At 40.0% G+C, this 27,736-nt stretch overlaps 2 protein-coding genes across 5 annotated transcripts in view; one reads left to right on the plus strand and one right to left on the minus strand.

The window, feature by feature from the left end:
- wasf1 (WASP family member 1) overlaps nucleotides 1–10,816 on the minus strand; it is a 118,279-nt gene extending 107,463 nt beyond the window's left edge. For 2 of the 4 annotated variants that reach the window (XM_051960825.1, XM_051960824.1), the window contains exon 1: nucleotides 10,442–10,806. The gene's annotated coding sequence lies outside the window, so the exon portion shown is untranslated. Of the gene's footprint in view, nucleotides 1–10,441 lie in introns of all 4 variants that reach the window. The other 2 variants (XM_051960826.1, XM_051960823.1) reach the window with 2 other exon arrangements.
- A 2,397-nt stretch (nucleotides 10,817–13,213) lies between these two features.
- The window catches only part of cdc40 (cell division cycle 40 homolog (S. cerevisiae)), a 29,071-nt gene continuing 14,548 nt past the window's right edge, over nucleotides 13,214–27,736 (plus strand). Inside the window, exons 1-10 of the mRNA XM_022216524.2 lie at nucleotides 13,214–13,441; nucleotides 13,917–14,003; nucleotides 16,453–16,582; nucleotides 18,168–18,254; nucleotides 18,371–18,510; nucleotides 19,717–19,813; nucleotides 21,309–21,448; nucleotides 23,654–23,728; nucleotides 24,416–24,461; nucleotides 27,454–27,555. Of these exons, the coding sequence (XP_022072216.1) occupies nucleotides 13,250–13,441; nucleotides 13,917–14,003; nucleotides 16,453–16,582; nucleotides 18,168–18,254; nucleotides 18,371–18,510; nucleotides 19,717–19,813; nucleotides 21,309–21,448; nucleotides 23,654–23,728; nucleotides 24,416–24,461; nucleotides 27,454–27,555 (1,096 nt within the window). The 5' untranslated portion in view covers nucleotides 13,214–13,249. The remainder of the gene's footprint in view (nucleotides 13,442–13,916; nucleotides 14,004–16,452; nucleotides 16,583–18,167; nucleotides 18,255–18,370; nucleotides 18,511–19,716; nucleotides 19,814–21,308; nucleotides 21,449–23,653; nucleotides 23,729–24,415; nucleotides 24,462–27,453; nucleotides 27,556–27,736) is intronic.

Here is a 27,736-nt window from a genome sequence, read left to right on the forward strand (position 1 = left end):
GTTCACATTTAAGGGATTATCGTTTTACGAAACATTAAGAACAAACTGAAATTTCTGCAGAAATATAAATTCAGTCTCAACAACATTATGCCTCAGTTTATCATTTACACATTACAACTTACAGATGATAGAGCGTCTAGAAAGACATATAATATTTAGTCACAGGTATCTGGAACTGGAAAAGTATTTTAGTTTATGATGAAAGCAACAAAAAAAGACAAAAACAAAAACAAAAACAAGACAAAATATTACAAAAATTAGAAAAAAATGACAAAAACGAGGAACAAAATGACAAAAAAAATGAGACAAACGACAAAAGTCAGACAACAAAACACAAGCAAGACAAAAAGGAAATATAAAATAACCAAAACAATACACAAAACAGCAAATAAAGCAAAACACAAAATGAGGGAAAAAAACCTAACAACTCAAGCGAGACCAAAACGAAACACAAAACGACAAAAAACAGGACCAAATACTACAAAAGTTAGACACAAGTGACTAAAATGAGACAAACGGCATGAAACAAAACAAAAAAGAGGCAAAAAATTAGACAAAATGTTACAAAGCGACAAAAAATGACAAAAGCGAGGAACAAAATGACAAAAAAAATAGACAAACAACACAAGCGAGACAAAAAAAACCACAAAATGACTAAAACTTAGCTCAAAACAATGAATAAAGCAAAACACAAAATGATAAAAAAAAATAGACAAACAACACAAGGGAGACAAAAATGAAATGCAAAACTACAAAAAATGAGAAATGACAAAAGTAAGACAAAGAAAAACATTAAAAAAACACAAAAACAAGACAACATACGACAAAAATGAGACCAAAATAACAAAAATGAGACAAACAACACGAAACAAACAAAAAGAGAAAAAATTAGACAAAAAGCAACAAAAAAAAGACAAAAACGAGACAAAAAAAACAATGAGCAAATTAGTATTTTACTTTATGATCAAAACAATATGTCACGGTCTAGAAATTATTATAAATTTATAGTTTTATACGGGCCGGATTGGACCCTCTGGAGGGCCGATTTTGGTCCACAGGCCACATGTTTGACAACCTCGCTCTGGCAGAACAAGGGCAGCATCTCTAACCGTGGTAAAGTGTTGAATCTATAGCGTTCTATTACATTCTACCATCCAAATCCACATAACAATGACGTCAAAAACAGAAGAGACTCCAGCTGAACTACAGTCAGTTTCAGCACCACAGTCCCATGAGAATTCAGTGTTCTGGGTCCATTCAGCGTTGGGCCCGTCCCACAGCCAGCAGAGCATCAGTGAAAGGATGATGACGGTTCGCAGTTACAGCTCGCTGGCTACACTCTGACCTCCGAGGCAGTGAATCGCATTAGCACATCCGCCATCTTGCGGTCCAGTCAACACGAGGAGAAAAAAAAAAAAAGATGCAGCGTGATCTCGTGCATGATACACGAGCATTCACCCACGAGCACCGACACACACTGATCACCACGGCTGCAGATGAAGGACGAAGCAGCAGCGCCTATAGACACTGTCAGGAAACATGAGCGTCACCTATATGTCTTTACCGTTACTGATGCATACGAGTGCTAATGTTTTACCCCTCTTACATAAAAGTGCCCCAGATAAATGACAGTTATGTAAGGGACTGCTGCGTATTTCCCACAACTGAAATGGAATGATTTGCTTTGATGTCAACATCAGAAACACATCCATCCATTATTGATGCACCACTTAATCCTCATTAGGGTCGCTGGAGTCTGTCCCAGCTGACTCAGTGGTGAAGGCAGGGGACACCTGGACAGGTAAGAGTCGATCACAGAACTACACACAGAGACAAACAATCACAATTTAGAATCACCAATTAACCTCAGCATGTTTTTGGACTGTGAGAGAAAGCCGGAAAACATGGAGAAAACCCATTGGGAGAACATACAAGCTCCATGCAGAAAGATCCCAGTAAGGCCGGGACATGAACCGGGGATCTTCTGCACGGTGACAGTGCTAACCACCAAGACATTGTGCAGCACATCTCAACATCATATCACTGAAATTTTAACGTGCTGAAGATTCAAGACCTTTATGTGTGACAAACACAATTATACACAGGATTGAGTACTGAGCACCTGTTCCAGACCAAAAGTAGAAGAAGAAGAAGTCTAAGAAGAAAAAGTAGAAGAAGAAGAAAAAGTAGAAGAGGTGGAAGTAGTAGAAGAAGAAAAAGTAGAAGAGGTAGAAGAAGTAGAAGAGGTGGAAGTAGTGGAAATAGAAGTAGTAGAAGAAGAGGTAGAAGAGGTGGAAGTAGTAGAAATAGAAGTAGTAGAAGAAGTAGTAGTAGAACAAATGATCGATCAATAGATAAATCGATAGATCGATAGAAGTGTCACATATTGCAAAAATAAAAAGTTTATTTATATTGCTAATGTGGTAAAAGACTGTTCTAGCTGGAAACAGCTGATTTTTTAATGGAATATCTCCATAGGGGCACAGAGGAACATTTCCAGCAACCATCACTCCTGTGTTCTAATGCTACATTGTGTTAGCTAATGGTGATGAAATGCTAATTGATGATTAGAAAACCTTTGTGCAGTTATGTTAGCACATGGATAAAAGTTCTCATGAAAAGCATGAAATGGGTGACCTCAAACTTTTGAACGGTGGCGTATGTACACAAGACAAAAGTGATCAGGATATTGAACAGAACCTGCAGGTTTGATCGTTTATTGAGTCGACCGTCAGCAGGCGGACATCCTGTAGGAAGAAGCTCCTCCTCATCCTCTCTGTGTTTTCCTTCAGGCAGCAGTAATGCTAAGTGATAATGCGGACAGACCTAACAGCAGATAAGTGCAAACAACCACCACCTCTGTGCCTTTACATTTCCATTTACTGTCTTACAAAATGCATCTTTCCCTAACCTCCACCTGATCCCTGCTCTGGAGAGATCCGATTTGTTCCCAACGGACTGACAGAATAGGCATTGATAACACAGATCAAGTAGCTGCTGAATAAGACAGTCTTGTAGCAGGTTTTCTAGCTGGGGATTTCAGTGAATTTGGCCTTTCCTGCTTGCCATCAAATACAAAGGAAAGGCGAGCTTGCCTCCACTTCCGCGAGTAAATTTCACAGCCTCTGCTGGGCTCCCATCCAGCATAAATCAGACGAGGCTTGTGCTTGGGCCTCATGCAAATCCAAAGCAGAGCTGGATCCTTGCTGTGAGCTGTAAATGAACAGCCAAACATTGGCTCCTAATTTAAGGCTGCAGTTGACGGCGTGCACAGGCAGTCCCGCTGAGAAACCGTGGACAAACACACCGGGACACCAAAATGCTGCTTCCCCTGTTGCTCTCCTTCTCTTTTCTCATCCCATTCTTCTGATCCCTTTAGCATCCTTTTAACAAGCTGTAGTGGTGCTCCCGTCCTCTTTCTTTGATATTGCATTTGTGGTTTGCAGACAGTTTATTCTCAGCAGGCATGACAAAGAAGATAGGAGTGAGGGTATAAACTACAGAAATGATGCAGTGCATAATGTAGCTGTGACAAACAGCCCACTGCTTCCTTTATTTTCTAATGCATTCCTGTCTCTAATCCTTCAGTGTATTTCCCTCTCTACCTCCTCTCCATGCTATTCCTTGTTCTCTCACCTAGCACCAGGCGAAGAACAGAGAAGAAAAATGAGTGCTTATGAAAACCCTGATGAAAATTCAGCGCGTCGGTAATTGAATACAGACATCCGAGTCCTGACAAGAGGGATTCACGCTGCGGATGTGATAAACGTGCCTCGCCTCCCATTTTTCCAGCCTCCATCAATCATTACACATGACCACAATGACCAGGGCATCCATCGGCCGATCTGCCTTAATAAGAACCAATCAGTGAAAGAGTGGAAATAAGGGAGTGAAGACAGCAAGACAGAAATCAGGCGAACGGAGGGGAACACACCGAGAACGACGATACACTGTTCTGCTGTGCTGCCATCGTGGTGGAGTTTGCTCGACTTTGAATATTCAGATGTATTCAAATGCTCCAAGTGCAGCTGCAGAGATCATTTTGAAGTCAGCAGGCAGCATTTTACTGCTAATGATAAACAAGGAAGAAAACACACCATGGCCTAAAAGGGCAAGCTCATTACAGTAAAACTAATTACGTACAGTACACCTGAATACAGTTTACGATGTCCTTGATTTACGGCGTTTCATCATTATGTCTGAACTGGTTACATGGAACTCGTTGGTGAACGGAGTGGACAGCTTTGCTTACAATCGTCGGTTCTACACCACCATGGATCGTGCTGCATTCACTAACTTTTTGCCCTTTATTATGGCTGCCAAGTGTGATCAAGTTCCAAAAACAGTGCAACATATTCTGTTGTCTTCATGCAAAATGATTCATACATGCATGAAAGTCATTGGTGTTTGTGACTTTTCTAAAGAACTGATCGATATTGTGATGCACAGAACGGCTTTGTTTACATTTTCGCCAGAGTTCCAACTTCCGGTGAAAATTGACTGACACCACGTTGTAGGAGCAGAATTCTGACGCAAGTCGAGGACCCCCTGTATTTATAACTGTATTGTGTATATAGGTTGTCTTCAGTTTACGACATCCTCGACTTACGCCGTTTTGTGGTTACATCAGAACTGGTTACATGGAACTAGTTGGCGAGTGGAGCGGATGAATCTGTCGTCACGTGTCGCTAAAAGACGGCTTTGTTTACATTCTCCGGTTGTACTCCAGCTTGGATTGTGCAACATTCGCTAACTTTTAGCCCCTCATTTAGGCTCTCAAGCATGATCAAGTTGTAAAAACAGTGCAGCATATTCTGTTATCTTCTAGTAAAATGACTCATACATGCATAAAAGTCATTGGTATTAATGACTTTTCTAAAGAACTGGTAGATATCGTGCTGCACATAACAGTTTTTTGTTCACCGGACGTCCGACTTACGGTGAAAATCGACCTTATGTTGCGTCGTAGGAACGCAAGTCGAGAACCCTCTGTATTTACAACTGTATTCTGTATACAGGGGGTCCTCGCTTTATGACGTCCTCGACCTACGGCGTTTCGTCTTCACGTCAAAACCGGTAACATCGAACTTGTTGGCGAGTGGAGCAGATGAATACGTTGTCATGCGTTACAATAAGACGACTTTGTTTATATTTGCTCGTTGCACGCCACCTTGGATTGTCCTACATTCACTAACTTTTCGTCCTTCATTATGGCTCCCGAGTGTAAGTCAGACTCTTCTGATGGCAGGAAAGGAAAGCCATCTTCATGGAAGTGAAATAAGATACAATAAAATGCTCAAGTGGTCAAAACAGTGCAACATATTTTGTTATCTTCTGGTAAACTAAGTCACACATGCATGAAAGCCGTTGGTTTTCATGACTTTTCTGAAGAACTGATCGATATCGGGATGCATGTAACAGCTTTGTTCCGACTTACAGCGAAAATCAACTGATGTTGGGTCGTAGAGTGGAAATCCGATAAAGTCGAGGACCTCCTGGACACAACGCTGTCCATGCCCAGTCAGTGCATCCACTCGCTCCATGCTGCACTGTGCTGAGGAAAGGTATCAGACTACGTTTACCATCCAAACATACCCATGACACCAGAGGAGTGGCCTCAACACTCCATAGTTTACTCCATTGTGTGGCTCATTTTGGCTTTCAGCTGGCAGCATGAGCCAGGTCAGTCACAGGACACCATGACGCTCCGTTTCACAAATACCCAGCTATCACCCCACCACGACTCATCAGGGATTGTTTATGCAGTTTGCAGGATACAGTCTGGAGCCCTTTAAGGCAGAGCAGGAGGTTAAGAACACATTTTAAGTCAAATAGCGCAGGCCTTCAACCTTTTTCTATTTGTTCTGGTTCTGAGGTTGTGTTATCAGCTCTGCACCACAGACCGTAAAGACACTAAAGTTCTTTACTTAAACAAACAAACGTATTATTCTGCCGGAGAGCGTGAGCGTACCCTTTCTATTCCCCAAGCTGCAGCTGACAGATATGAAATGCAGCTCGACTCAACTGTACAAAAGCACGCCAAATCCTTTCTAAAAGTCATCAGAGCCTTCAGCGATGTGCTGAGCGACAGAACTGTTGTATTTAAGCACTGCAGCTGCGGTCGAACTCGGACCTGCTGCACACGTCTATGAAGAGACTGAAGAGGTGCAAAACAAGCGACTAAACAGAGACGGAAAATAACTTCTCATGTTTGCTTTCCACTTGAGACAGAGAGAGGGAGGACAGAAATGATATCGGAAAAATAGACGTTGAGATGAGGAAAAAGACAAGGTGAAATAAAGGTGACGGAAAACTGTGAGAAGAAGTCTTTTCTGGATGATATTGCACAGCTGCTTAAGTGGTAAATATTGATTTTCTGGCAAAAGATCAAGTTATGGTGCACTGTGATGAAAATTAAATGCTTCTCATAAAGTGTTTAAGGCTCCTCATTATGACAAGCTTTAACATACTATTCATTCAAAAATATATTCCCCTGCCTTTGCTCCAGAGTAAGATTTGTTTTAAAAGTCTCAGCTACAGTAAGGAAAAAAGTTAAGAGAGACTGTGACTATTCCTGGAGATATAGAGGAAAAACAAACAAGAGAATGAGGCCAGTGTCTCGTATTAAAAAAGCAGGTTAATAAAGAAAAAGGGGGAAAGAAATACAGAGGAACGGTCGCTGCAAACTCCTGGGAAGTGGTGGAGGCAGTGGTAGTAAACACAAGGAGCACCAGTCAGACGGGCTGAACTGGTGTCTCTCTGTCAGCCCGGTGGAGACGGTGGACAGAAGCAGCATTATGGAGCTGTGGGCCTGGCCAAGAGGACCAACAATAGCTCCTGTGTGCCGGGCCCTGTGGAGCATCCTAACAGCTGGGAGATAGGAGGTCCGTCTGTGGCTCCACTAAATGGGCACTGCACATTCATTTCTGCTCTCTCTGCTTTTCCCAGAATCCCTGGCCCTACTTCCTCCCACCTCCTCATGCCAGGCAGCCATCATTCATTTCGCTCTCATCTTTTTATCCTCCTCTCGCTCTTTCATTATGCCCCGTGTTATTCTGTGTCCTCCTATCACCCCTCTCCAACTCCGAGGAGAAAGACAACAGAGGAAAAAAAAGGAGATATTCTCCTCGCAAGCATGAGAAAGCCAGAGACTGGCAGAGGATCAGAGTAATGTCAACAAATAAGAGAGGTCCAAAAGCCTCCACAGGAGGCATGCCAAAGCTGCTCCATCACGAGGGCCTTTGAAACGCACAAAACAACAGGAGAAGAGCAAACTGTGCAGGAATGTCATCCTTCACAGCAAAAAAAGTTCACAAACAGCCTCAGATAAAATGACAATAGGTTCTGTTTTATTCGTGGAGTACACCTGTAGCTAAGATCGTTAAATGGATAAAACCTGTAGATTTACAACACGGTTCAAAAGTTTGGGGTCACCCAGACAATCTCATGTTTTCCATGAAAGCTCACACTTTTATCCATGTGCTTACATAACTGCTCAATAGTTTTCTAACTGAACAGCTGAGCCGTTCCTCCACATCTGTGCAATATAAAATATACCGATGTATATGGACATGAACAGCATTCTCTCCTTTTTGCACTGTAGCATCATTTCGCAATTATCATTTTGCACTAAGTAGTGCAAAATGATAATAAGAATATATAAACACAGTACTGTGTTTATATATTCTTTTCTAGCTTGAAAAGATCTGTATACATTGTGCTATTTTTATTACTACAATTTTTTCCCTCTTCTTATTTCTGTATTTTTTTTGTTATTCTCTTTCCTTATTCCTAGGGTGACACTAAATTTCTTGTATGTCGTGTACGTACTTGGCCAATAGAGCTGATTCTGATTCCTGGAATACACTTAAAGCTAAGACCACTAAATGTTTAACCTATAAGTCCTATTATATAGATTTACACCAACGTTCAAAAGTTTGGGTTCATCCAGAAAATGTCATGTTTTCCATGAAAACTCACACTCTTATTCATGTGCTAACATAACTGCTCAAGGGTTTTCTAATCATCAATGAGCCTTTCAACACCATTAGCTAACACAATGTAGCATTAGAACACAGGAGTGATGGTTGCTGGAAATGTTCCTCTGTACCCCTATGGAGATATTCCATTAAAAAATCAGCTGTTTCCAGCTAGAACAGTAATTTACCACATTAACAATGTCTACACTGGGTTTATCATTCATTTAATGTTATCTTCATTGAAGGAAAAACTGCTTTTCTTTCAAACATAAGGACATTTCTAAGTAGTGTGTGTATCAAACAGCTGGATATTCTGTAGGACCCTTCAACCTTCCTTAGAATTTCCACCTGTGTTCAGTGCAGACCATGAACAGCAATGTAAAGCAAGCAGCTGAACAGAACAACAGCAATCCTGGATCACAGCAGGCATCCTTCAGCACACATCCACTTAGAGCAGAGCGTGGGTGAGTTTGATCACCGGTTCTGTAAATGTCATTTTAGGGAGAGGCAGTGGATTACGTCTAGAAACCAACTTTAAATCCAGCCGACAGGGCAAACGTTCTCTGCACATACACAGTCCCTCCTGAGCGGTTGCTAAACCTTCCTATAGCTCCTGCTCAGTCATGTGATAGCTTGGACTCCACTGTTGCGGGCTGATAAATTTAACAGCTGCAAAAAGGCCCTCAGACTATTTTGTCACAGGAGTCGAGGGTGCTTTCACACACACAGTCACATATGCATTTTTCACATGAATGATTTCTTTAAGTGACATGCACTACTGTTCAAAAGTTAGGGGGCACTTAGAAATGCCCTTATTTTGACAGAAAAAGCAGCTTTCTTCAAAGAAGATGACATTACTTTAGTCAGAAATGCAGTCTAGACATCGTTAATGTGGTAAATGACTGTTCTAGCAGGATTTTTTAATGGAATATCTCCATAGGGGTACAGAGGAACATTTCCAGCAACCATCACTCCTGTGTTCTAATGCTACATTGTGTTAGCTAATGGTGTTGAAAGGCTCATTGATGATTAGAAAACCCTTGTGCAGTTATGTTAGCACATGAATAAGAGTGTGAGCGTTCATGGAAAACATGCAATGACCCCAAACTTGTGAACAGTAGTGTCCATTCATCTGCAAAGCATTCGAAGCAGAATCTGCGTATGAACATTTTCTTGACTTAAATTAAGAATCTTATGTAACTTCGGATCAAATTAATGATGCATTTCATTCTACAACGTTCCAGACAATGTAGGTGTAAAAAAAAGGCGAGTGGATAATTTTAGCTTTCTGTTCAGACTTGTGATCTGAACTGACTGAGGCTAATTCTTTAACCTCATTAGGCGACTAAAAAAGCAAAGTCCTTGAGTTCCTGCTCCTCGCACGCAGCCACCGCTACACCAGTGCATCATCTTTACATCTGAATGCAGTTTTAACACATCAGAAGCACAAACTGGTTCCACCAGCAGAAGGCACAGCAGCTTCCATAGACTAGTTTGTTTTATCAATGGCTCTGCAAGCCAAGGTAATTCATTCATCAGCAACCCAAGATCTGAACAAAAAGGCTGCTTTACTACTGCATTTAAAGGGCCAAGTCGTGAAACATCGCAGAGTTACCTGCAGCATCCCATGTGCACTGCAGAAAGCCTGCTCCACACACACTTCCATCATGCAACGCAAATAATACCATCAAGTGGTCTGCACATCGCCACTGCTCCTCATGCACACTTTTCTTTTCCTTCTTCTTCTTCTTGTTGCACTTGAAGTAGTACAAAGAAGGTTTCGGATTTCACAAAGCATGATTTTCACTAGAGGCTGAAGGCTACCATCCCCCCATGACTGCAAAAAAGCCCCACAAGCTGGCTGGAATAGACCCCAGCCCCTGATTCACGCACAGGCAAGTCAGTGGAAGTGGGGAGAATTCATTCATCATCATCATCCTCATCACACTGTAGCACACTGACACCAAGCCGCTGACTAATAAAGCACATAAAGCATGAAAAGGTGCGTGTTTTTTTTTTGTTTTAAATCATGTTATATATAAATAGCAGGGCATTGTAAACACTCGCAGCGTGATATTCTTCACATGTCAAGACGCTGCAGCGGGAGGCTCATGCAGATGTGGAGCTGCAGTTCAGTCTTCATGCAAATTGGTCATTTATTCAGCTGTAAGCACACAGCACTTTTAATGATTTTTTTGTTTTTGTTTTTTTTAACCCCTATACTTAGGAGTCTCTGCGTTTAAATGCACACCGCATTAGTCACCTGTACGCCGGGTTAATGTGGACTCAGTGATGGCTGAGCAGGGTTGGATTACCAAAGGCAAGCAGCTAACGTTACAACATGGTGACCGGGTTGCTTTCTTTAAAGTGAGATGCTGCACTAAAAGTCAACTTAAATACAGTGTTGACCTTTTTATTTATTCATTTATCATTATGTTTCTTGTTTGTTTTTGTTTTTTTACCTGATACGTTTTGATAAAATCCCTCTTATTTCCTTCCCATCCTCAGTGAGCAGCAGAGCGTGCCACCGTGTCCAAGAAGATTTTAAATCCCCGGCTCGGGTCCATGTCGCTGCGCTGCCTCCGGTATTAAAATGTTCTCCTGCTGGAAGAGGCGGCGACGCAGGAGGATCCAGGAGCGTCTTTATCCGAACCGGAGGAGGGGGGGATCCTCTGCCAAAGAGTCCCTCAGATTTCCAGTTAAATCCTCTCCGGTTCTGCCAACAACAAGTCGTGTCAGTTCCACGCACGGACGACGTGAGTTTTCCCTCTTCTTCCCACGGTAACGGCAGTGACGAGACGTGGATTCGTGGTAAAACGTCCCCGCCGCCCCCCCGCTCGTAATGGTACGCCCCACTCTATTGTTGGGGCGCGAGAGAGCGTCCCATGCTGATGTGTACCGCTCGTGGAAGCGTGCGCGCTCACCGTATTGGCCGCTTATCGGGAACCGTCACGTCGTGCTGACCAATCGATTACAGCAGGGGTGCCAAACGTGCAGTCCGCGGCCCAAAAGCGGCCCACCAGCGGGTCCAATCCGGCCCACTGGATGACTTTGCAAAGTGTAAACAAGAGAGCCAGTATTACATCACTGCATTAGTAGTAGTATTTTCAATTTCCCATTGGATTAGTAAAGTATCTATCTATCTATCTATCTATCTATCTATCTATCTATCTATCTATCTATCTATCTATCTATCTATCTATCTATCTATCTATCTATCTGTCTATCTATCTATCTATCTATCTATTTGTACTCTGCCAAGGCTGCTCAGTTCTTGTATGATTTCCGTCAGATAAGTCACATAAGAGTGTAGTAGGATTATTTGATTTATTTACCTTCACCAACATCTATTTTCTTTTTTCTTTTTTTAAATAAAAAGGTAAAAAGCCATTATTTCAGTTGGTTAGAGGTATTAAAAACCCCAACAGCTTGCACCTGCTCCAGGGTGTGGTGACACAAAGAAACAGTAATTACAGTTGCAGTTACCACAGGTGTGCAACGCTAAGTACCAGCACGATTCCCGGTCTGTGGCCTCTCGGGGCATCACACAACAAATGCAACACACGAAATCCAAAACCAAAGCCTCGTCACCGGCTGTTACAAACCCTTTCACAGGTACGGATGGTGTAGACAAAGGAGCATAAAATCCACAGAAAGAAACAATTAGTTAGATCAACATTTGTCAGTGAGATAAAATACGAACAAAGATGTACAAAAGCATTAGAACTGTAAATATACAGTATCTTCGACGAGGACATCAGAGTTACCATGCTTAACGGGATTTTTCAAGGGAAGTAATTCAAGCAGCTAAAATAAATAAATAAAAACTGATATTTTTGCAACTCAGACAATTATAGGAAAAGTGAAAGGTCAAAATTCTTAGTGAGAGCAGCGGAAATGGTGGCCTTAAGAACATAGATTTAATATGCCTCTCTTCATGTGAGAGGGTTGAATTATCTCCACTCCTGGCATCAAAGCCATTAACTCCAGTATCTGACATTCAGAAAGTTGAATCACACACACATGTTGTGCTCACATGTAATGTCTAGTCATGGGATAGTTCACATTCCCAGCTGGAAAAGCAAACCTATGTCTGGCTGCTGTCCCCTCTGGTGGTCTCTTTTTAATGAGGTCTACATGGAAACAGCTCCAAACGCTTTTAAATTAGTGTACCACATGGATAGGTTTGTTTGTAACATATTCTTTTCAAACTTCCATTGAGTACCTGGATTTAAGTTGTTTATGCCCTTTTAAAATGATTATTTTTGTTGTAATGCTGCCACCCTCCTTAATCAATATTCCCATCCATCAGTGCTAGTGGTTTGATGGACAACAGTCAAAAAAATAATTGCTGGACTTTTTGTAACATAGTAGACAGGTATCACAGTTGACTTTTCTTTTTCTTTCTTTTTTTTTTCTTTTTTTGCTGTTTTCAAGCCTAAAATTGACATGGCTGCCTATAACCAAACACCACATGGCATTTTTAGAGAAAGATTCTTCTAAATATTACATATACAATTGAGTGAAATTGAAATTGAAGGTTATTTATAAAGATACTGTAGTAAGCCTGTTGACATGCCATAAATCCACACTTGACTCACACACTATTTAATATTAAATAACTACGAAAGCGTTGGAGTCTTGCCAGTCTTTTCTTCAGGAGGAAATCATCATGTGGAGCAGATCATGTGATCTGGAATTAACACACTTCCTTAAGAGGTGTTTTTGTAATGGGGGAACTCAGTTGAGGGGAAATTCTCAGACACAGATGGAATCTGTTATTTTTCATATAAAATTTGATATATTGCCAAAAAAAGAAACATCTGTCGTGATTATCTCAATTTAATAAAAAGAGCAGAATAAAAAAAATCTGAATAAGCTCGTTTTCTTATTGTTTAGCTAATTAGAAAGTAGTTTTTATTTAATTCTGATTATTTTTTAGTTAACATTCTAGTGATCCAGTCATTCTTTATTAATAAGTGATTGTTTTTAATAAATGTTTTTACAAATAATTATGGATTTTGTAAAGACATGATCATAATGATAATAAAAAACATGATTTTTTTTACTTTTAATAAAAATGTATGCAAGATATATCTCGCGGATTTCAAAAGTTATATATTGCTATATTTTTTCTAAATTGAAACGTGATGAAAACTAAACTTTCTTCCTTTCTTTCTTTCTTTCCTTCTTTCTTTCTTTCTTTCTTTCTTTCTTGTTAACGGAAGTACCGCCCTCCTGCTTCCGGTCAGATTTTCACAACATCCAACATGGCTGCCTCCATAGCTTCCCTCGTTTCGTACGGCAACGATTCAGACTCCGAAAATGAGTCTGAATCTGTTACTGGTGCCGAGAAAGTGAGTGCGGTGGACCCGGACGCTACGGCTCACCTTAAACCTTTGGAGTCTGCGCCCTCAATGTCTGTGGCTGTTCTTAATTCTGCCCCAGAGGTCGCTGTTAAGGTAAGCTAAGCTAAGCTAGGCTAGCTAGCGTTACTTTGACGTTGCAGTTAAATTACTGCTGTTAGGTGACTTATTTTGATAATAACACTATCAATAGAAAGTGGGAAGTCTGGATTTGATGTTGTTTAATATCTAATGTTAGCTACTTGTTAACGCAACCAGATAGTTAGTGGTTAGCGGAAAAGCTCAAGTGGCGCTCTTTAGCGTGTTGTAGTTAGCGGTAATTCATATTATATATGCCAACAGGTGATGCCTAAACTCATACTTATGAAAATATCGTCCCGAATGATTGATATTCCCCGTATTAAACCTAACGTTGTCTCGTGTTATAACGTACCTTAGCAAAACAAAACAATCCTCTACGGAAACACCTAATCAACTAAAGGATCACTGAATCTGGCTTTTGTGATGCTTGTCAAAAAGTGACCAAAAGAAGCCTGTTAGCTGATTATTATTATTTATATCCTCACGATAGGAATCTGTTGAGACTGGTATACACCTGGACCCATCGTTGAAAGAAGTCACTTACAACCCAACATATGAAACCATGTTTGCGCCTGAGGTAAGCCTGAAAGCTTGTGGATGTAACTTGAAAGATGTTGTGCTGTTAGACTGGACTGTTGGATTTTACTCATCTTTGAACAAGATGCTCTTTGAAGTAGAGCCATTTATTCAACCAAATAGTTGTAAATGTCGTGAGTATTGCTCCTTTAACATAAATCATTTGTTGTTTGGCAGAACTGTCCGTCAGTTATTTTAGCTTGCAGACAGTTTTGACAGTTCCCTAAAAATACCTTCGCTTGTTCAGTGTTTGAGGGTTTGCATGCATGTTGGGCTGAAACTATGGGAAATGATGTAATTATTATTTTAATTATGTAAGACATGAGTGTTGGTAGAAAACGATTAAATGTGAGTAATATATTCATGTTGCTGATCAGTGCAGCTGATTATTTCTAACAGACAGCTCCACAATAAAACTATCAAACTTCATACATTCAAACATGATATTGTATTGAAGTGCATGTAGGTCTGACGGGTTTCCATTACAGTTTTTCGCAAAATAAAAGCGATATTTCTAAAATTTTGACAAAGTATATTTGCGCTTTGAACGTGTTTCCATTGAAGGTTGTTCTGGGCAGAAGCATCGTAACTCTCGGAAAATATCGAACCCTTTCTCCCTCATTTCCGCTTCTATCTCCTTCCAACACTCTGCATTCCTCTGCTGTTTGCTGTCTCAAGAATAATGGCAAGAAAAGTCTCGGTCTCCTCTTCTGTCCACACGTACTGCGCCATGTTTACTCCGAGAGAACTGGTCATGTGACCAGTTACGTCACGTACCTAATTGCCGAAAAAGTGTTTCCATTGCGCTTTTGCGATATTTTCAATATCGAAACATCTGAAAAACCACCTCATGAGAGCGTAAAAACTTTTTAGCGATATTTTAGTCCTTTTTCGAAATTCAGGTGTTTCCATTACCAGTTTATTATTGCACTATTTACATTTTGCGCATATCTAAGGGTAATGGAAATGCAACTGAAGGAAATCACTTGAAGTGAAACTAATGTCACTGATTGAATATTGTCTGCGTGATGCATTGTACATATATAGTATACTACAGGGTTTTTAGCTGAAACTCAAAGCCTGTACTATACTATATACAGTCAAGCCCTAGCAAATTTTGACTTAAAGTTAATTTTATTCAAACAGAAAGTATGTTATTGATTGGAAATGGCACAGGTGTTTCCCAAAAGATAATATGATGATGTACAAGAGGCATAATTGTGGAAGAAGATATTTATCAGCTTTTATTTGCATTTAAAAGACACTTCAAATCAAAATTTGGTAGGGGTGTGAATCATTTTGGGCTCGACTGTATGTACAATACCCCTCTACTATACTATATATGTACTATGCCCCTGTACTATACCAAATGTGTACTATACTCCGCGGATGTCCGACTGTGTTCCACCAGGACAGTTATTTCTGTTGCGCTCACTTCCACTTTGGATGCTGTCATGCGCATGGCAACCTTGGAATCCGATTACTCGATTAATCACCAGAATAATCGATAGAATACTCGATTACTAAAATAATCGATAGCTGCAGCCCTACATGCGTGCATTTCGCCCTGCAGCATATCACTTTAACATTTTACATGTGGTTCAACTTCAGCTATCAGACAGATGACCTCAGGTTGTCTTCAAGCGCTTTTGTATCGTACAAAATTCACAGCTACGTCAGTGACTGCAAGCTATCCAGTCCTATGTTGTCTGATGTTTTCTCACAGCTTCTGCACAGGTGTAACAAGAAGTCTCACGACGTTTTTCCAGCAGAAGTCTCGCCATGTGTTTGAACCTGTTGACACCCACTGTAGCTGACATATTCTCTCCCAGCTCTCAAGAGATATCGAAACATCTCCTCGTCTTTCCCATTTCCTCTTTGTGTATTTTGTGTCACCTTTGATTTTAAAAAGAAAAAATCATTTTGAAGTCAGTTCTGTGCTTCAGTGGCGTCCTATAGAAGAAGGGCAGCTATAGGGGAGACGTGCTGTCTCCTCTGGGCACCACTGATGAGATCCAGTGCTGCATTTTAAACAGCTGCAGGCGAGATAAGACTGTCTGGCTGATTCCTACAAAGAGAGAAGCGTCATATTCGAGACGAGACGAGATAAAAAGCATGAACTATGCTCTCCAAATCTGTAACAGACACGAGTGATGTAATATATAATTCAAGGCTATTATTGTATTTTGTTTGGTGCCTACTTACTCGAGGGTTATCATCTTATCCGTTTCCATATTTATGAGCACCTGCTCAAATGCTGCTCTTTTCCATTTGGATTAATAAAGTGTTCTGTTTATTTATTCATCCATCAAACTGCTGTTACGTAAATCTGAATCGGTTGTTATTGAAGCCGGGCTTATTAAATATATATCAAGCAGAGCTGTTCCTTGTGTGGTTCCATAGAAGTTTGTCTGTTGCATTGTTAATGATTTGGTATTCTTTGCTTTTAGTTTGGACCAGTGAACCCTTTTAAAAGCCAGCAGATGGCTGCCCCCAGGAACATGTTGTCTGGCTATGCAGAACCGGCTCACGTCAATGACTTCATGTTTGAGCAGCAAAGGAGGACCTTCTCCACATATGGTACCGCATATGGTTGCTATTTACTGTCCTTTTTACATCCTTCATGCAACTATTTGGGATTTTTTGTGTCTTCATGTCATTGTTGCATCTTTTAGCGTCATATTTGCATCTTTTTGTCATTTTTAAAAAACTAATAGTGTTATTTTATTGTCTTTGTGTTATTTTTTACATTGTTTTGTGTTGTTGGCTCTGATCATTTTTGCATCTTTTGGAGTGATTTTTGTCTTTTTTGCATCTTTGTGCATCTTCTGTGCTCTTTTGTGTCTCTTTATGTCATTATTGCATCTATTTGTGTCATTTTGTGTCATTTTTACATCATTTTGTGCATTTTTTAATCTCCTTTATCTTTCTGCATCTTTTTGTGTCATTTTAGTGTCTTTTTGACATCATTTTGTGTCATTTAGTGTGTTTTAGCATTATTTTCCATAATTTTGTTATTTTAATGTCTTTTTGTATCATTCTTACATCATTTTGTATCATTCTTACGTCATTTTGTGTCATTTTTTGCATATTTTTGTGTCATTTCTACATCATCTTGTGTTATTTTAGTGTCTTTTTGCATCATTTTTCATAATTTTATGTCATTTTAATGTCTTTTTGTGTCATTTTTACATCATTTTGTGTCATTTTTTGCATATTTTTGTGTCATTTCTACATCTTCTTGTGTTATTTTAGTGTCTTTTTGCATCATTTTTCATAATTTTATGTCATTTTGATGTCTTTGTGTCATTTTTACATCATTTTGTGTCATTTTTGCATCATTGTCTTTTTTGCATATTTTTGTGTCATTGTTGCATCTCTGTCATTTCTACATCTTTTTGTGTCATTTTAGTGTCTTTTTGCATCATTTTTCATAATTTTATGTCATTTTAATGTCTTTTTGTGTCATTTTTACATCATTTTGTGTCATTTTTGCATCATTTTGTGTCTTTTTTGCATCTTGTTGTGTCATTTCTACGTCTTTTTATCATTTTTGCAACTTTGTGTGTCATTTTTTCCTCCTTTTGTTTCATTTTAGCGTCTTTGTGTTATTTTGTCATTTTTGTATGATTGTCTGCCATTTTTGTGTGTTTTTGTGATTTTTTTTCATCTTTTTGTTTCATTTTGGTGCCTTCTTGTGTCATTTTTACAAAATTTTGCGCCGCTTTTGCATCTTTTGTCATTGTTTAATCTTTTTGTGTCATTGTTGCGTCTCTTTGTGTCATTTTTACATCTTTTTTTGTGTCAAGTTTGTAAATTTTTGTGTCATTGTTTCATCTTTTTGTGTGTTTTTACATCTTTTCGTTTCATTTTACATCTTTTTGTGTCAATTTTGTAACTTTTTGTGTCATTGTTTCGTCTTTTTGTAACATTTTACATCTTTTTGTGTCATTTTTACATCTTTTTGTGTCATTTTTGTAACTTTTTGTGTCATTGTTGCATCTTTTTGTGTCATTGTTGCATCTTTTTGTGTCATTTTTGTAACTTTTTGTGTCATTGTTGCGTCTCTTTGTGTCATTTTTCCATCTGTTACTTCTGTGATGCTTCTGAATAAGGTGCCGATTCTGTTTTAATAACCTTACATTTCCCTCCGATCTCCTCACAGGTTATGCTTTAGATCCCTCTGTTGACACACATCAGGCATCCTCTAATACGTACATCGGTGCAGTGGATGAGGCCGAGAAAAATAAAGGTAATCCCAATCAGCAGTTCATGTCTTCATGTGTCTGTTTAGATTTAACTACACGTACTTTAAAGTGTTGCTTCGGGGAAATTCACCATTCTATTATCTTGTGGCTGCTCCTTCAGGGCTGACCGTGTTTGAGACGGGTCACAAGAAGTCAGAGAAGAGGAAGAAGCTCAAAGGCGGAGATGCAGGAGAAATAGACAACTTCCTCGGACCGTGGGCGAAATATGTAGATGAGAAAGACGTCGCTAAACCCTCAGAGGTAAGGCTTGGTTTAATCCTCTGTGTAACACGAATGTAATCTGACTGCTATCCAGATCATTACCTGACGACGTGCTGCTTAACATTCTAGGAACAAAACACCTACAAGCTAAGAGTGTAAAGCTGATGAGTTCGACTGATACCACGGCTGTCATAAATAGATTTAGTTTATGTTTGAAGCTCTGCTTTTGGACATCTTAAATCATCCAAATAATCGCCTTCATCCCTGATTAATATTCATGTCCTTTGACAGATAATTCTCCTGTAAAAGCACAATTTCTGCAGTGATTTGTGCTTGATTATGTTGTTACAGTGGAACCTGTCAAGGGATGGAATATATTAGACGTATTAGACATCAGTCTAATCTGTCTAATATCTGAAGCTTAATGTGTTGGAAGAGCGATAAATAGATACTATTAAGCCTCTAAATTGCCTGAAATACACAGAATTAGTTGTTTTTGCAGACTCTTGTTCATATTTTAATGTTATTTTGACAAATTTCTGACAAATGAAACATGAAAAAAAAGATTTTGATGAAGTATCCTGATTTCAATCTTAGCTTTGTTAATTTCATTAATAATACTGTAGTTAAAATCTTTATATTTTGACGTTATTTCTGACAAATTGTGAATGAGACGTGTAGAATAGTTAGATTTTGGTAAAATATTATGATTTTGTAAATTTTTTAGACGTTTTGTGTCTCATTTTTGTCATATTTTGTCTTGTTTTTGTTGTTTTTTGTCTTTTTTTGGTCTGACTTTTGTCATTTCGATCATAAAGTAAAATTCTACATCGTTCGGTTCCAGACCGCTGTGACTGAATGTTTTGTTCCTTTATAGACACTCTGTGATCTGGAAGTTGTAATGACTAAATGATAAACTGAGGCAGAATGTTGCTGAAACTGAATTTATTTTTCTTCAGAAATTTCAGGTTGTTCATGATGTTTTGTAAAAAGATAATTTCTTAAATGTGCACTTTTTTGCACTAAAACAAAGGAAACATTTTGGATTGTTTATTGATTATTATGCTGTTATTTTACTGTTCCGGATCACTTGAGATCAAATTGGGCTGAATGCGGCCCCTAAAGTAAAATGAGTTTGTCATAGAGAGTAACCCAACAAATCCAACATTTGTGTTCACATGAAATGCCGTTAAAGATGTTCAAGTGTTTGATAATTCCCTATTTGTGATTTATTTTCTTGTACAGGACGAGCAGAAAGAGCTGGATGAGATCACAGCCAAGAGGCAGAAGAAGGGACGGAACGAGGAAGACGCTCCAGCAGACGAGAAGACCATCCTCCACGGTAACACGTCTTCTCTGATTTACATATTTGCAATGTTATGGCATGCAGTGAAATGGTCGAAACTGAATTTATTTCTAGTTTAAGATAGGGCTGGACCCGAATATCCCAAATACCCGTTCGCTACGGCGGTATCCAGATATTAATTTTGGTATCCGAATCCCCCCCGCTTCGGTCCACATCGGCTCATCCCGTCCTGTGATCACATAAACATATACACATATATGTCTATGACACATACGGGAAAATATCCCTTCGCCTTCGACCCACTTCACCCCGTCGTGTTCGGCTCATCTCGGCTCCTCCATTCCTGTTTCTTACCACCACCTGAATGGCCGGGTTGCTGCCGTCTCTGACATCACGCTTCACTTCGTTGCATAAACACAAGACAAGATGCTGAAGACCTCCGCTGTTTGGGAATTCTTCAGTTTAACTGAAGACCAAACGAAGGACAAATTTGGACCCGTGACCAGACGAACAGATCCGAATATTTGGCGGCCTCTGCCACAAGCAGCAGCAGCCGCAGTCGCCCCCCAGCGGACGCTACAAGGCGGAACGAATATTCGGATATTCGTCTTTAATAGGCCCGAATATTCGGAGGCCAGAAACCACTATTCAGGCCAGCCCTAGTTTAACCCTTTACGCTTCAGTGCGTCGTAGGTGTACCGCCGGCGGTACACCTACTAATTTGCATAGGAATTTCAAGAATGTCCGACGGCTGCAAACCCGATTATACAAACACTATACGCCGATGGAAAGCTTAGATTCTCATGAATCCGCCGGTATAAACCACTTTCAGATGCGATTACCACAGCGGGTGAGAAAAACACATTTGTCCGACAAAAACAAATATTCATCCATCCGTTCTCTATACACGGCTTCAAAGCACACAGCGCGACTCACATTTCCGGGTTTATTATTACACACAGAAAAAAGATTCCACAAAAAACGGCCATAATCCAACCTTTTACATCCAGACAACACAAGCCAGTAAACTATTTTGTCCAAAACATGTCCTGAAGTCGCTATAAAATCCACGAATCGGTCATTTTCAAGGAAATGCACCTCGCGATGTGCGTCCAATATTCCCTGTATTTTTCGTAATTTTTTTTATTTAAAAATAGAATATTAGCGATTTTTTTATACTGAAAACGGCTGGAATTGACTGAAGCTTAAAGGGTTAAGATCACATTCTGTGTTGTGAGTTGGATGGAATCAAACAGCCTCACCAAAACAGCCGTTAATTTCACTTTTTGATCATATTCCCAAATTGTCTTTTCATAATATCTGTGGAATTGTGGTTGTTTCCAAATATCACTTAAAGAAATGCTCATCCATGTGTCCCATTGAGGGCCCACGATTTAAACACTATTAGAAACTTCTGAACAAAATGCTCCAGGCAGCAAACAGTCCCACTCTGCCTTAAAAACATACACTCAAACGCTGCAGAGTTTTTATACCTCACATTTCGTCTCTTTTTTTTTTCTCTCCCCTACAGTCAAAGACATGTATGATTACCAGGGCAGGTCATACCTCCACGTCCCCCAGGATGTGGGCATCAACCTGCGTTCTGCAGACGCTCCAGACAAGTGTTACCTGCCCAAGAAACAGATTCACGTCTGGTCTGGACACACCAAGGTACGCAGCAGATTCTTTGGGCTTCTTTGCAGATAGAAACCTTCAAGTTAAGCAGCATGCAGCTTTATGTGTGCTCCATAGAGGCTGTGTTGATGCACTTTTCAAATAGAAAGAGTGTGACATAAAGTAGGCGTTCATGTATCCATAGAGAGAATATTCCATTATAGAGTCATTGTAAGAATCTGTGATGGAATCAGAAAAGCCTCCCAGCCACATTTGACTGAAATGATAACACACCCATATAACAGCGGCTCGTCCCTGACATATCCAAGATTATTCTGTTTCATTCAAAACAATGTCTTTTTAATTCAGATACGAAGACAAACGCTGGGTTATTCCAAGAAAGATCCCATTGAAGCTTTAGATCTGCCAGCGTGCTTCAGGCAGAGAGAAATCACTCAAGTTTTAAATTGGCTCCTGTCCGCTTTGTGCGGGAAGTTACAGCCTTCAGAGTCTAATTTGAAATACAAAGAGGTTTGAAAAGATAATAAGCGAGTGGAAGTGCTGATGTCGAGATAATGGTAGGAAAGCGGCCCGTGTGGTGTCACCAAAGTTTTGCAACACTTTTGGAGAAAGTTTGGTGTGTCGAGGAAAATTGTGAAAGTTTTTAGCACTGACAGAACAGTTTGGTCTGCGTGCACGATATCTGTCCGAGATTAAAAACGCTTCGATGGCAATAGCCTTCCCATGTCACGTCAGTATACACTACTGTTTGGGGTCACTTAGAAATGTCCTTATTTTTGAAAGAAGAACTTTTTTCTCCCATGTAGATAACATTAAATGAATCACAAATCCAGTCTAGACCAGGGCTGGGCGATAAATCGAATTAATTCGATTTGAAAATTTGCCAAATCGTAAAATCGAGGCGAGCTAACAATACAGATTCTTCTGTTTTTCACGACTGTGGCGTTTGCTTCCGCCTCTCATCTCCTTCTGCCAAAACACTCACACCGCCGTCATGGCGGACAGAACAGCCGACGAAGAGTTGGTCGCGAGAAAAGGGCCTCATGTTACATCGATTATATGGAAGTGGTTCGGCTTTGACAAGACCGACACAGAGCAAACTACAGTCATGTGCAAGGTTTGCAAAAGTACTGTGAAAACGAAGAGTAGCAGCACAACTAACCTCTTTCAGCACCTCCGGCAGAGGCATCCTAAAGAATGGGAAGAGTGCGGCATGGCTAGCACTAGCCATAGCAAACAGACCGCAGAGAAACAACAAAAATCGATTAAAATCGTCCAAGATGACTAAAAAAATCGAGATTTTATTTTTTGCCTATATCGCCCAGACTTAGACATTGATAATGTGCTAAATGACTATTCTAGCTGGAAATTTGTAATGTAATATGTCCATAGGGGTACAGAGGAACATTTCCAGCAACCATCACTCGTGTTCTAATGCTGCATTGTGTTAGCTAATGGTGCTGAAAGGAACAATAGTGTATGTCCTTGTGTCTATAGATGTTAATATACGTGAAAAATCGGCATGAAGAAGACCAAAGTCGTCTTTAGACTGAAGTCAAACATACTGTGTTCAGAATAAGTGCATCACCATTTGAATTAAAACTGTAGTCTTAATAACCAAACATGGCAATACTCCATACAGATTGCATCAGATCAGATGCACAGGAGATCATATAAAGTTGCATGAGCAGTTACTTTTAGCGATGTAAGCACAGTCTGCTGGAGTCGCAGTCACTCTGTGCTCGGTGAACTTTTCATTTCGTTTTCCATTTAAAGCGATAAACTGAAGCACCTTGTGGGCTTCTGATAACATTTCAGCCATAAATGTCATGTTTACCAGAACTGTTGTAGAAAGGTTGCAAATGCTCATTTCGGAATATTTTAACAGCAGCCGTGAAATATCAGTTGGTTTCGCTTCAATTACTAAGAAATGTCTTCTGGTAAATTCCTTGCTGATGCTCTTTCTTTGCACACTGGTAAAATAATAACCATCTAAAGTCCTTTTCAAGTCATTGATTGAACTCCAAATGACTTGTCTCTTTGGGTCAAGATTCCACATTGAGAAGATTTTTCTCACTTTTTAAAGCAATGATATTGACGCAGCCAGAAATTAACTGGCTCAAATTAACAACAAACACCAGTCACTACCACAGCCAGGAGCCGTTTTAGGGACTAGCATCATCTCTGTGAGAAGCTACATGGATACATTCACATCATGTTTCTCTTCTGGTTTCTTTTTAGGGTGTCAGTGCTATCCGTCTGTTTCCCAGCTCTGGTCATTTGCTGCTGTCCTGCTCCATGGACTGTAAAATCAAGGTAAACAATCTCATAGATGTGCAATAGAAAACACTGAATGTACACGTATGTATATGTTGAGATGAGGTGGCTGCTCATAATATCAGCAGGGATGTCCCATATTGGCTTTTTTGTCGATAATCGACATGCCAATATTCTCCAATTCTCAATTTCCGATATCAACCGATACCGATATATGTGGGCTATTTGACTAATTTTAGGTAACAGCACATATCTTCTGTCGTGGAGTTAACACATCATGCCTCATTTTATTGTGATGCCCTATTGGATGCATTCTAAGATGCAACAAGGCTTTCAGATGTAAACATTGTCTGTGCAAAATAAACTACTTAAATTATGGAAAAAATAAAAACAGTTCTCACTCTACCTCCCTCTTTCCCTCTATGATCCAGTAAATGCCGGCAAATCCAGGCATTGTGTTATCAATTTGCATGATAGACCAAAAAATACGATGACGATATTGACCGATATTACATTTTTTATACCAATATCGGCCCGATAATATCTGTGGGCCGATATTATCCCTAAATATCAGTTGTGAGTTCCGTCATTTTTTGTGCAGTTCTGCTTTTGAGAAGATTTAAAGTGAACCTCTACAAACAACCTCACAAAATGTATTCATTCTGGGCTGTTGACTGTCATTTCTCTGCATGAGACTCTGCGTTCACTTGTTTAATTTCTTCACAGTTGTGGGAAGTGTACGGTGAGAGGAGGTGCATTCGGACGTTTATCGGTGAGTTCTCAGCTTCCCTCGAAATGAAATGTCAAATCTTGATGCAGCAATATTTGGTGAATGTGGAGAATTCATTGTTTTGTGTTATATAGCTCCAAATGATCACCTTTTACAAACAACAGTGGGTCATCAGCAAACGTGCTGACGTGAAAAATGCAACGGCTCCACATGCACACGGCCTTCTGGGAAATCCACAGCGGTGACAGACTGTGAGATCAGCGTTACTGGAACACTAACGACACGTGTGCTGACCGCCAGCAGAAAGCGTGGGGATTTGGATTTTTACTTATTTTATTTTTTTCTAAATATACGGAGTTGAAGGCAGGGGGAATAGGCTAATGCATGCAGGACACTCCAGCGCTCTTTCCCAGAGACGGCACGCTGTCAGAATAGAGATTGCTTGCAGCCGTGGTTCTGCTTGTCAGCTCCTTCACCGGATATGCATAATTCAGCAGCCCAGGGGCCGAGGGGAACGGGGGGGCAAAGGAGGGCAGGAGGCTCGGAGAGGAGCTGGTGTACGGGAAGAGACAACACACTTTAGGAGTGAATAAACTGACAGGGAGCGACTGGCTGACGGGTGTGAGTGGGAGAAGCAGCAAAGCCACAGATGATGATGATGATTTTTTTTCACTGGTGGAGTATATGTGGTGAAGAGAATATAACATTTTGCTTTTGATGTCGCTGTGATCTCTGCTTCATCATATGGTATAGTGTTTTATAGCTGCATGATAAATGATCCTTTTTTGTTCTTTTCAGAGGTGTTAGATTTTATTTTTTTGTGCTTTCTTGTGTATTTAGACAAGAAATGAAAAAACGAGGTGTGATTCACCGTTTTTATTTTTTACTTTACTAAATTTATTGGGTGTCATCTGAGGCTGAAACCCGAGTTATTCGAGTAGTTTGATTACTAGAATTCCTCCAGGCAGAATTCTCTGAATAGAGGCTTTATTTAATCCATAATCGACTCCAGGTCACTAACTGGTCCAGACTTCATCCTATCCGGACTTATAATCTATAAATTATCAGGGGATTTTAAATTTGACGGGACGCTTCTGTTTTAACTGGAGCAGCTTTTTTAGTTTTTACGGCGTTTAGCAGATCAGAGGCTGAACTATGAAGACAGTTTAACAAAGTCAGACTTTCTTTGTGTGAGTCGACTCAACAAAAACTAAAACCTCAGTCAGAGTTAACAGGTATGAAGGTGGTTTTCAACTTTCTTTGTTAGCTCAGACGTTCTCCTTCAAACTCGTCACACAAACAGCAGCGTTTAACCATCATTTGACTCATTTTCTGCATAAAATGAACCGATGGTTTTCAGCTGCTTCAGTCAACAGGTTGTTTTAATGGAGAGCAAGGAGGAACATAAAAATAGATGACGGTATAAAGCTGCGACTGGAAGTTATGTAAGGCAGGAATGCTGGTAGCAAAATGTTAGAAGTGCGTTAATGTGTATATTTTACTGACTGTAGATAACAGACGGCTGCACAATAAAACTATCAAACTTCATTTATTCAAACATTGCATTGAAGTGCATGTAGGTCTGACACCGTCTCATAATGAAGGAAATCACTTTAACCCTCCTGTCGTCCTGCAGGTCAAATTGACCCGTTATAACGTTTTAAAAATGTGGAAATATATTTATATCTTCGCAGTGAAAACTTCCACATTTTCATTTTTTTTAGGAAATTTTTGAACATTTTTTGGTGGAAAAAAACAAATTTAAAAAAATGTTTAAGAACTTTCAGAAAAAAATCAACCAAAATCCAGTGAATTTCACTGTCAAATTTGGGGATTTTTTTTATTTAAAAAAGAAAACTTTTGGGAATTTTGTTCCTGAAAATTGTCCAAATTTTTATAAATTTGGTGAAATTTTTCTGAATTTTTGGACTTTTTTTCCAGACAAGGCAATAACATTTTTTGGTAAGGACAACACGAGGGTTAATTTGAGGCCAAATCAAAGTGAAACTGAAGGTACTGATTGAATATTCTCTAATAATAGCAATAAATACTAATAAACCGATCAGCTTTCTTATTTGTGGCCTATCAGCTGCAGTAGCAGCAGTTTAAACGGACTAAACAGAAAAACTGATTTATGGGCTTTCTGCCTCACCAACTAAATACATGTGGGGCTCCCATGGCTTTGGGTTTTAGTAGAATACCCCTGTACTGTACTGTACATATACAATACACCACAGATGTCTGCCTGTGTTCCTCTAGGACGGTTATTTCTGTTGCACAGCGCTCTAACGTCCTGTTTTGATGCTGTAACACCAAGCGAGGAATCCGATTACTCGATGAAGCGCCGGAATAACCGATGGGATCCTCGGTTACTAAAATAATCGATAGCTGCAGCCCTGCTACCATCTGTAATTAAACCATACACTGTAATAGGAAACTGTTGCTGTCTTGTCAGCACATGTGGCTATAATCAGTGAATATAACAGGAGGAGGAGGGTTTACATGAGTACGTCTCACTGTGTTCTCATGTTTGGATTCAGCCTGCCGCTCAGGGTGTGTTTGCTTACCTCCTGCCCTGGTTTCAGTCATTCCAGCAGTGGTGGTGGTTTTTCTGTCTGTCTGCTATCGGGCTGGGTTAGAGCAGGCGTGCATGCAGCCGCTCAGCCTCAGTGGGCTCTGTTATCGCTGTGGAAACAGTGCAGCCCCGATAAAAGCTAGTTTTAACAAGAGAGGCATCCACAGGGACCGGCACCTACACTGTGAGAGGAAAAGCCAAGACTGGGATTAGGGAGAGAACAAGAAGGTGGAGAGCAGTTGGAAAGACAGGCGGAACACGTAATTTATTTTTCATCTCTCGTCTCCCACATCCCACTTCATCTTTTCCCTCAGCATCCCTTGTTTTCCTTAACCAGATTTCACATTCCTCAAATGAATCGGCGGGAGGAGACTCGGTAACAAGACTTGGGAGTGTATGAAGTGAATTTTGCAGCAAATGTTTGTTTATTTTCTAATAAATGTTCTCTGTTTGCATTAGGTCACAGCAAAGCAGTGCGAGACATTTGCTTTAACAACACCGGGACCCAGTTCCTGAGCGCTGCGTACGACCGCTACCTTAAATTATGGGACAGCGAGACAGGTAGGCTGCTCTGTTGTTCACACTGAATGAAAGGCCCTAATGAACAAGTCATTTATGGGATAGATCGCCTGAATGATGGCAAAAAAGAGAACACATTTCCAGTGTGGTGCTTTCAGAAGTGATTTTTTTTAATAATGAGAATAATCCTTGTCTACATTTTTTTTTTATTTAAATGCATCGT

This window comes from Acanthochromis polyacanthus, chromosome 16, assembly GCF_021347895.1.
Source record: "Acanthochromis polyacanthus isolate Apoly-LR-REF ecotype Palm Island chromosome 16, KAUST_Apoly_ChrSc, whole genome shotgun sequence".
NCBI lineage: Eukaryota > Metazoa > Chordata > Actinopteri > Pomacentridae > Acanthochromis > Acanthochromis polyacanthus.